This window comes from Pocillopora damicornis, chromosome 4 (assembly GCF_964200805.1).
Source record: "Pocillopora damicornis chromosome 4, jaPocDami1.2, whole genome shotgun sequence".
NCBI lineage: Eukaryota > Metazoa > Cnidaria > Anthozoa > Scleractinia > Pocilloporidae > Pocillopora > Pocillopora damicornis.
In genome coordinates this window covers 27832077-27842981 of record NC_142673.1, presented here as the reverse complement: position 1 = coordinate 27842981, position 10905 = coordinate 27832077, and the positions used below count along the sequence as shown (strand labels likewise).

General features: G+C 37.3%; 1 protein-coding gene across 3 annotated transcripts; it reads right to left on the bottom strand.

Moving 5' to 3' along the window:
- Positions 1–289: 289 nt before the first annotated feature.
- Positions 290–9842, bottom strand: LOC149047520 (uncharacterized). 3 transcript variants are annotated; one of them, XM_089202671.1, is made up of 7 exons: positions 9719–9842; positions 7884–8015; positions 3953–4105; positions 3088–3180; positions 2120–2251; positions 967–1022; positions 290–679 (listed from the first exon to the last, which is right to left on the bottom strand). In XM_089202671.1, exons 1-7 carry the CDS (start codon positions 9834–9836, stop codon positions 593–595), a joined length of 771 nt encoding a protein of 256 aa, XP_089058797.1. In that variant the 5' UTR covers positions 9837–9842; the 3' UTR covers positions 290–592. The 3 variants fall into 3 exon arrangements, with proteins under 3 accessions (XP_089058797.1, XP_089058798.1, XP_089058799.1); XM_089202672.1 differs by lacking the exon at positions 3953–4105; XM_089202673.1 differs by lacking the exons at positions 7884–8015; positions 9719–9842 and adding an exon at positions 5197–5270.
- Positions 9843–10905: the final 1063 nt, after the last annotated feature.

The following is a 10905-nucleotide window of genomic DNA, read 5'->3' as shown; positions in this document are numbered from 1 at the left end:
CTTGATTGGCGACCACTGGGCAATATAATGCTCTATGATGAAATAAGACCACAGTAAGGGACAAAAAGGTTACAACCATGAGCTGCCACCTTTTTTCAACTTTAACAAAATGCACTTATTGCATTTCACCTCCTTCCCCCAAAAGAGGGCTGTGCCTCTAATCGCTTATACTTATCTTGTGCGTACACAAGATCAGATAGCGAAAGGGGGAAAGGGAGAGGGGGGAGGGGGTGGGGGCTGCTTATAGAAATGTATGAGAAGACAGATGCCGTAAGAGTAAAAGGTGGATTTTTTTTCATTGTGGTAGTTTGAATTAAGTATCTATACAACTTCAATCAGCGGCCTATCGTATATCATATACCAGACCTACACTCGTTATCCTATGTTCTACTTAAATATGTCCCTGCCGTTCTCCTCGAGCGATTGAGAAGCTAAATGATTAACTAATTTCGTTTTTTATCATATTTATGATGAAATTATTTTTATGAGAGATGTAAGGATAGCTTCTGCAAGAAAATACTTTTTCGCCTCCACTTTGCTCTCGCGTTTCTCCTCATCTTTCACTTGGTCGTTATCCCTTGTTCGACTCAGTCTAGTGTCCCTTAGCCACGGCATCAAGACAAAGAAACATAATATCATCCTGGTTAAAAAGTTGCAGTCTTCCTTGAACGGTCAGCATCTGGTAATTCAAGAGAAAAAAGAAAGGAGTTTGCCTTTCAATCGGGCGCATGTATTTATTTAACCTGTTTCTCGTTTCTTAACACTACGACTTCGCAAATCAACCAGAACTTAATCTTATGCTCGTTAGTACCAAGAAAAAGTCAATAATAATTGAATGGCCAGAAAACAAGTACTGTGATAAAAACAGAAAAAATAAATGTGAATAGACGCTAAGGATTATAATTAGGGCAAAGAGCGAGGAATTCAAGGAGGCTTGAAACTCGCTCATGTCACTAAATCGATCACCTTGAAAAATGATGGAATTGCTCCCAATTTATCTGAGTAAGTGAACACGTGAGTTTCTAGAAGAAAGAAACAAGAAGATCAGGAAAGTGTACAGAAAACAGGAGGAAATAATAGTTATTAGCATCAGCAATAAAGTAGCATCAACAACAATAGCAACAAAGCGTCGAAATAAATCATCAGCTCAAAATTAATGCTTTTTTCTTCGAGTACAACTGACATTTTAAGTCGTGACTTTTCTCAGAGAACGTTTATTTACACAGAAGATCTCAAAAAACAATTTTTGATGCAAACAAGAATACTTTGAATTTTTTTCAGATGTTCCTTTGGAGATAAACTGTAAGTGGTTTGACTGATAAGAAAAAAATCCTGGCGTTTTAAGATACAATATAACGATTTGGCTTGGATATATATCTAAATGTTCAAATTTCACGATTCGTGAGGAACAGTGCCTGTCACAGCAGCAAGCCACCATCAGGAAACAGCGATGGCCTAAAATTCTTCAAGGTGTTGGTAGATCTAAAGGGAAAGCCTTTATTTTAGTGCTAGAGTCCTAATTTGAATGGAGGAAAGGGAAAAACCTTGTGTATTCAAGTATTTCCCAAAAAGGGAGTGTTTATGAAAAAAATCTAACTTCGAAAATCATCCATCAATCTTTAAATGGCCTGAAATCAACCTTTCACCGTTGATAGTTAAAATATCCCCCTCCAATTGAGATCCTCTCCGTTCTTTTGGCAGGACAAGAGATTGAGTGCAGAGCTGCATATCGACTACAGGAAGCCATTACGCATGTCCACGCTAAAACGACTGGCGCGTTTGAACTGACTGTGTCCAAGAGCTTCTACTGTCATCAGCGTTCTTGTAATTGGGCGTTTTTAGTTTGCATGATTTGTCAAAACGTTTCAAAGAGTATGCGTTTTTAAAAGAAAACGATAGGATGGGATATCAGATTTGGCAAATTAAAAGATCAGAGCATAAACTGTTGAAGTTTCAGTATTCTGTTCCTGTATAAGAAGATTCTAGACTCGTATAGAACAGAAGGTCGACGCATAGACAGATCAGTCAAACTTACTTGATCTGCCACTGCATTAAGAGCTTTATCAATTCTGAACCGAGCATTACATTTTCATTCTGATCATTCATATACCCTACTTACCGTCTGCAGGTAAGCTGCATAATTCTTGAAAATCTGCGTTTTTGCAAAAATTTTCCCTCCCCTTGAGGATAACCTTTCCGTCCAATTCTGACTTTAGTATGTATTTCGAGTACGCGTCAAGGACATCAACCGCTGAAGAAGAAAAGGATTAGCCATTGATAAGGTATAGTCGAAGCTTGCGTAACCAGGAGTTGAAAGGGGAGCAACTTTTATGCTAAAATTGTACCATTGCGATTATTGTGCCCCATTTTCTGAAAAAAGTCTGGAATAATTTGAATTTGAATGGAAAATTCTTATTTAGACTTTCTACCGTTAGGTCCCAGTTTTAACGGTGTATCGACACTTTTTCCCGTCGTTATGTATATGAATTCCCTTTCCTTTAGCTCAGCTTTCTTTCTTTTTTCCCCCCTTTCTTACGCAGCATTGTGCCAATTAATTTTTTTCATTTGCACTCTAAAGAAACCCTTAGAGCCTCACTAAAAAATACAATTTGAAATACTATGTAATATTTAACTGAGAGCGAGTGTCGGACGGGAAATATTCGGCTCGAGGTCATGACTTACGGACTGACCACTGAGGATCGAAAATTCAAAAATATATTTTCAACCAAAATAGGACGTGATAGACGAGCGCGCGCGGGACAACCACAAAAAAATTTCCTTTATTCTTTTGAATCAGAACAAGACACTCGTAATTCATGCAAAAACGCGACTTTTGAAACTCTTTTAAAGCTTTGCAGCTGAATTCGCGAACAGTAAACGACATTGCCATAAATCTTGAGAGTACATTCACTACTTTAAAAATTTAAATTCTAGGAATTCGCCCTGTGTGGCGCCATTTGATAAGGAGGAAAGATGTTTCATTTTCTATGGGTTTACAGGTAAATATACAATAGATTTCTCACCAATCAGAGCACGCGTTATGTCGAAATCATGTTATAATTCTCTTTAGTTCTGTAATCAACTTACCGGGGGTTACTGTTACACTTATCGTGGCGAGAGTTCCAGTCGCTATAAAAGGCCATGGAGATATTTTGATTTTTGCTGTATGGTCATGAAAGCCTGTCGAAAAATGGAAACTTTCACCGAAAGTGTCATTATTGTGTTCCACACCATCTTAGAAAGGCTGGTAAACTCGTCAGAAAATCATGATCATAAAAACTTTCTAGACTCATTTAAATATAATGACCAGGCGACTGTCTTTGCTGAAGAACCAAAAATAATTTTCCCTCATTAAAGCTTTGAATAAACGCATGCATTTGACTCTATCTTTAACATCTTAGATGACTGACGGAAAAATGATTAAGCACAACAAAAACTCAGGAAAAAAGAGACAAGCAAAAGCTCTCCTTCCCCATTTTGTAACAGTTTTGCTCGTCTGATTGTTGAAGTTTACTAATGGACTGCTTCGGGGTGGAGAGATTTATTTATTGTGTCACAATGAGATCTGCCTTATCTCCCTCTAAAGCTCTGTAGTTTTGTAATGATCCTCTCACATTGGCCGTCAATAATCTCTAGCCCCCCCCCCCCATTTATTCCCTTTCAGCGACGACTGATTCCCCCCCACATTAAGTGTTAAATAACAACTGGTCGCCCTTGCTGCAAGCTAGGACTTCGGTCTGTATTTGCTATATATTTGGATTATCTATTTATCGTTTTCAAGCGCATGTCGCCGTAAGACTTTTTGAAGCCACTCCATACTTTGATGCTTTATTGCACTTAGTCGACTCCGAATGTGTATCGCCGACTACCCTTTCCTATCCTGTTTTAATAACAGGAAAATGTTCAGAGTTCACTGAAACAGTTTCAATAAAAATGAAATGAAACAACTAACCATCACAGATCGACGCATTTTTAAATTCTATTCCCGAGGGATATCCTGCTCCTCCACTTGTAACGAAAAGGAACAAGTTTAAGGAGATAGTTCGCCACAGCTGATTGGCTGAAATCATCATTTTCTTCGTATCCAACAAGTGGATAGCAATATCTGTAGAGAACAGTTAATTTTAATGTACAACGCAACAAATCTTTCTGATGAAAATAAAAAACCTACACCTATTATTCCTAGCAATCTTGTAAATTAAGAAGCATGTAAAACATGTACGTTAGTAAAAGCTGAGTAACTTTTCGGAGTGTTTTGCGTATTTGTAGAAAGACAAGTTAATTTTTATTAAAGTTAATGCTTCGATACTATTGAGATAAAATCGATGGATCGAAAGTTGTCCATAAGGGACTTACAGAAAATTGTAATGTGATAAAAACAAACATCATCTTGATATAAATGTCTACAACCCTCTTCATCAAGTTGGTTTATCTATAAATTCAGAAATTGTGCTCTATCTTTGCAGTGAACCGTTTCTTAAATAAAGGGGTAAGTTTCTAAAGAAACTGTGGTGCTGCGTTGGTGGAAGAGTATAGCAGGTAATTTAATGTTAACAACTGAGTTGAAAACGTAAATTAGCCACCGTTAAGGGCGAAAAAGGTGACGTTTCGAGTGTTAGCCCTTCGTCAGAGCGAAATAAACGAAAATTGAAACTCCTTTCATAGAAATGGAGACGAAAGTCATCAATCCTCGATGCAGGAAATGAATGATCACTTTGGTAAAGCTTTTGACAAAATATGTCCAAGTCAACCGATGGAATTAATAAAATCACCAGAAAATTGCCTATGCATATCTAGCAGCGATTGTGCGAGATACATTTATCTTTTTGTTTATAAAATGACGAATCATATTTCTTTTCGAGAAGGAACATAAGAAAGAAATGTATTAATGTATTGTGAGTCGCAAGTCGTGATACTCTATATTAGACTTAAAGGCTCAAAATTCAGTCTATTCCGTTTTCTTTTGTGATATTTTCAATTTTAATTTTCCCTGAATCATTCATATCTCGACCTTAAATAAAAAAATGACGAACTCATACAGGTTTACGGACTTTTAATTACTTTGACTCTCTAGACACGGGCCTCCTTTAAGTTTATTTCCCGCGCCCGCCTCTACGTACTATGAAGAACTCTCAAATTCCTCGTGCATCGACGCTTTCCTCAGTTGAAATTCAGTTGAATTGAAAGGTCACTTACCTTGTTATTCAGGTGTTGTTCAACGAGCTTTTATCGTTCTCTTGTCGTAATCAAGATTTGTGGCATTAAACTACAATTTAACAATAGTTCCAAACCTACCATTATTTTTCAATCATTATGTAAAAAATCTAACCGGAAGCGAAAGTAAGAAAGATTAGCTCATGAACCAAACAGGAAGCGACCTCTTCAAATAACTGTTCGCTCAGCAGTTTATAGGGAACAATGCTAATTGGGCTTTAAAAGAAAAAGGCGCTCTTCCTTATTCGTAAAAATGTTTGTGAAAAAGTTTTTCTTTAGTTTTGTTTATTTCATACGGCCAAGGGTACGTACGGGATGTGTTATTATGGAATATATAAGCGGTGCATAGAAAATTTAATGCAAAAAGTGTTTGAAATTATGCTTGAAAATCATCTTGATCCAAAGTAGTACAAACGAAAGTAAGAAAGCTTAGCTCATGAACCAAACAGGACGCAACCTCTTCAAATAACTGTTCGTTCAGCACTTTATTGGGAACAATGCTAATTGGGCGTTAAAAGAAAACGACGCTCTTCCCTAATGCAAAAAGTGTTTGAAATCATGTTTGCAAATCATCTCGATCCAAAGCAGTACAACCACACTCGATGTAATTTACCGCTTGGTAAATGATTTACATGCAAATGAGATTCGGGTCGAACACGAAACAGAGTTACATAATTTAACTGCGTTCATTGTCACCTATTTATTCATTCTCGCTTGACCACTTGAGTTTCTTTGTCTCGCAAACTAGAAGATCGCGTGCAAGATCAAGAATCCTGAGTGTCGAAACAACCTTTCTGTTCCGCTTTGCGTGCTTCTATGTCAACATTTGTCATTGTGTCAGGGAACATGAGAAAGCGTACTTAAAATCATTGCGATTTCTTTAATTTACGAAAATTCAAGACACTGACGTCGACACTTCGGGGCGATATATGAACTAGCAATGGTGTTTCATCAGATTTGAATATATCTGATATAAATGTATCGTCTTCACATATCTATGTTTTGTTCAGGTCTGATTTTATATCAATTAGAAATACTCCCTCGCAGGCAAGTCAGAAATTCATCCGACTATTCTTTAATATTCAATATCTTTATGGTGCATTAGTGCGAAAAAAGTATGCTTATCTTTACTTTCGGTCCTTTCTCTAAAGGAAAATACGTCACAATTTTGAACTGCAGGGCGGTTCTAAATTTAAACCTTCCCATAAACTTGATGAAGCTCAAAAAACTAAGCCGACCTGATTCAATCCAGAGTTAGACATCGAGTTGATAACAACGCGGCACTATTCAAAGAAGTCAGTTGTTGACTTATTTACCCGTGAAGAACGTTTAGGTGAGTCTTTTGATGCATAACATGTTTATTTATGTACACCCTTTTATATTATAAGAACAATTAACTTTTAGCTGAGGCTGAATGTTCTTTTTTCTTTTGTGACTTGAGCCTGAACGGTGCGTGGTACAGAAAATCAATAATTCAGTCTTGACGACTGAAGTTCAATTTGTCTTTCTTGAAAGTGACCCACAGAGCACACTTTCGAAAAAGAAAACTGTATCGAAAAGCACAGGTTTCTTTCTTGAAGCATTGAAGATCATCCAAATTGAAAACATACTGACCGGTAAACACTCTATGTGATCTTTCTCGTAAGCTTTGTTACTTTTTTTAAATCCGAAACGGTGTTTGAATCATTAAAGTAGTTATTTAAAAATCAAGTTATTTTTGATCCCAGCAGATTACTATGGACTCAGTAATGATGTTTATGTTTATGTCCTCTGTTTGCACACATCTCCGTTCTTTTGCCCAGACAAGAGATTGAGTGAACAGCTGCATATCGACCACAGGAAGCCATTATGCATATCCACGCTGAAACGACTGGCGATTTTGAATTGACCGTGTCCAACAGCTTCTACTGTCATCGGCGTTCTTGTAATTGGGCGTTTTGGTTGGCATGATTTGTCAAAAGGTTTCAAATAGTATGCGTTTTCAAATGCAAACGAGTGGATGGGAGGTCAGATTTGGCAAATTCAAAGATCAGAGCATAAACTGTTGAAGTTTTAGTATTCTGTTCTTGTATTAGAGATTCTAGACTCGAATAGAACAGAAGGTCAACGCATAGACAGATCAGTCAAACTTAGGCCCATTTATATGGTTTCGGGTACCCGAGATGACCCTCCCCCCGAGACAACTTTACGGAGCGTCTATATAAAATTTAACATCTGCTGACCCTCGTTCGGCCAGGTTACATATTTGACAAAATGCCGCATGACAGGAGAAAAATGGCTGTAAACATCCTGGTCATGGCGTGTGCACGCATTTTCTGTTCAAGTTGCTCGTCTCGTATCGGCGAGATAATGTATTTACATGAGGAAAAGTTGTCTCGCCTGCCAGGGTTACCCTCCCTGCCGAGGTGAGATAATTCACCCCCCCCCCCCCCTCTAAGTTGTCTCGCCTGCCCGAGACGAGTTCATAACTTCATGTAAACGGTCGGCTGAATGTTTTAAAGAAATAAGTGAAAAGTTAGCTCGCCCAGGTTAACTCGGAGGGGAGGGTTTTCTCGGATACCCGAGATCATTTAAATGGGGCCTTGCTTGATAGCCATTGCATTGACAGTTTTATCAATTTTGAAGCTGGGATTACTTTTTCATTCTGATCATTCATATACCCTACTTACTGTCTGCGGGTAAGCGGCATAATTCTTGAAAATCTTCATTTTTACAAAGATCATCCCTCCCTTCATCGATAACTTTGCTGCCTGATTCTGACTTTAGTATGTATTTCGAGTTCGCATCGAGGACATCAACCGCTGAAGGAAACAAAAGCATTAGCCATTGATAAGGTATTGTCGATGCTTACGTGGCGAGGAGTTGAAGGGGAAGCAGCTTTTATGCTAAAACTGCACCATGGAGATCATTATGCCTTTTTTCTGAAGCAAGTCTGAGTAAATCTGAATTCGAATGGCAAATTCTTCTTTAGACTTTTTACCGTTAGGTCCCAGTTTTACAGGTGCATCGACACTTTTTCCCGTCACTATGTATATAAACTCCCATTCCTTTAGCTTATCCCTTTCTTTCTAACGTAAACCCTTTCTTTTTTACGTAGCATTGAGCCATTTTTTTTCTATTCGCACTCCTGAGAAACCCTTAGAGCCCCAATGAATAATACAATTTAAAATACTATGTACTAATTATTTAGCTGAGGATCGAAAATTTCGAGAATTTCTTTTCAACTAAAATAGGACGCGATAGACGAGCGCGCGCGGGACAGCCACAAAAAGATTTACAATAAAAAAATTATTCTTTATTCTTTCGAATCAGAATAAGACACTCTCAATTAATCGGAAAACGCGATTTTTGAAACCCTTTTTGAAACTTTTGCAGCTGAAATCGCGGACAGCAAACGACAGAGTACTTGAGAGTCCATTCACTTTGCAAGTGTCTTTTTTTTATTTAAATATCTTATTTTCATTTAATACCTAAATAAAACTCCAGTTAGTTTGTCGCTACAATTTCCTTGAAGTAACATGATAACTTTTCATTCTCGGCGGGCAGTTTAGGGAATTCTAGTCAAGAATTATTGAAGTTCTGCGTTTTAAATGAAAGGTTTTTATCATGCTTGAAAAATGAAATATTTGTCGTTGTTTTTGACGTTCAAATCGTATTCTTGGCTTCCTCCAAACTAAAGGCCCTCAAAAATTAAATTTAACATATATAAAAGGCCATGGAGATATTTTGATTTTTGCTGTATGGTCATGAAAGCCTGTCGAAAAATCGAAAATTTCAGTGAAAGTTTCATCACTGTGTTCCACACCATCTTAAAATAGCTAGTAAACTTGTCAAAATATCCTGATTTTAAACAGTTTCTAGACTCATCAAAATATAATGAGAGGATGACAACTTAATGACTAAGCGATTGTCTTTGCTGAAGAACCAAAAATGATTTTCCCACACTGAATGTTTGAATAAAGCATGCATTTGACTCTATCTTTAATATCTTAGATGACTGACGGATAAATGATGCAACACAACAAAAACGTAGGAAAGGACAGACGAGCAATAGCTCCCCTTCCCCTCTTTGCAACGGTATTGCTCGTTTGATTGTTGAAGTTTACCAATGGACTGCTGCGGGGTGGAAAGATTTATTTATTGCGTCACAGTGAAAATCTGCCTAATCTCCCTTTAAAGCTCTGTAGTGTTGTAATGATCCTCTATCACTGGCCGTCAATAATCTCTAACCCCTCCCCCCCCCTCCCTTAATTCCCTTTCAGTGAGGATGTGCAAGCTTGGACTTCGGTCTGTATTTGTCATATATCTGGTTTATCTATTCATCGTTTTCATGCGCATGTCACCGTAACACTTTTTGAAGCCACTCCAGACTTTGATGCCTTATTGCACTTCATTGACTACTAATGCATGCCGTCGACCGCTCTTTCCTATACTGTTTTAATAACAGAAAAATGTTCAGAGTTCACTGAAACGGTTTTAATAAAAATGAAATGAAACAACTAACCATCACAAATCGATGCATTTTTAAATTCTATTCCCGAGGGATATCCTGCTCCTTCAGCGATAACAAAAAGGAACAAGTTAAAGGAGATAGTTCGCCACTGCTGATTGGCTGAAATCATTATTTTCTTCGTATCCAACATGTGGATAGCAATATCTGTAGAGAACAGTTAATTTTAATGTACGACGCAACAGATCTTTCTGACGAAAATGAAAAACTTACTCATTATTCCTAGCAGTCATGTAAATCAAGAAGCATGTAAAACAAGTACGTTGGTCAAAGCTGAGTAAACTTTCCACGTGTTATGCGTATTTTTTGTAAGACAAGTAAATTTTAATTAAAGTTATTGCTTCGTTACTACTGAGATAAAATGGATGGATCAACAGTATTCCATATGGGACATTAAATGTGTTGTAATGTGATAAAAAAAAATCCTCTTGATATAAACATCTACAATCCCCTTCATCAAGAAGGTTATCTACTGAAGACAAAAAATCATTAATTAGAAACTGTGCTCTATCTTTGCAATGAACCGTTTCCTGAATAAATGAAAATTGAAGTATACTAATTTCTCTCAAAGAAATGGAGACGAAAGTTATCAATCCTCGTGGAGGGAAATGAATCATCACTTTGGTAAAAATATTGACAAAATATGTTAAAGTCATAACCGATGGAATTGATTAAATCACCTGAAATTGACTATGCATATCTGGCCTTGAATGTTTATCTACTGCGCCAACCTCTACTTACTATGAAGAACTCTCAGATTCCTCGTGCATCGACGCCTTCTTCAGTTGAAACTCAGTTGAATTGACAGATCACTTACCTTGCTATTCAGTTGTTGTTCAACGAGCCTTTATCGATCTCTAGTTAATCAAGACTTGTGACATTAAATACGATTTAACAATAGTTCCAACCTACCATTATTTTTTAATCATCACGTAAAAAATATAACCGGAAGCGAAAGTAAGAAAGATTAGCTCATGAACCAAACAGGAAGCAACCTCTTCAAATAACTGTTCGTTCAGCACTTTATTGGGAACAATGCTAATTGGGTGTTAAAGGAAAAAGACGCTATTTTCTTTCGTTTTGTTTATTTCATACGGCCAAGGATACGCACGGGACGTATTATCACGAAATATATAAGCGGCGCATAGAAAATTCAACGCAAAAAGTGTTTGAAATCATGC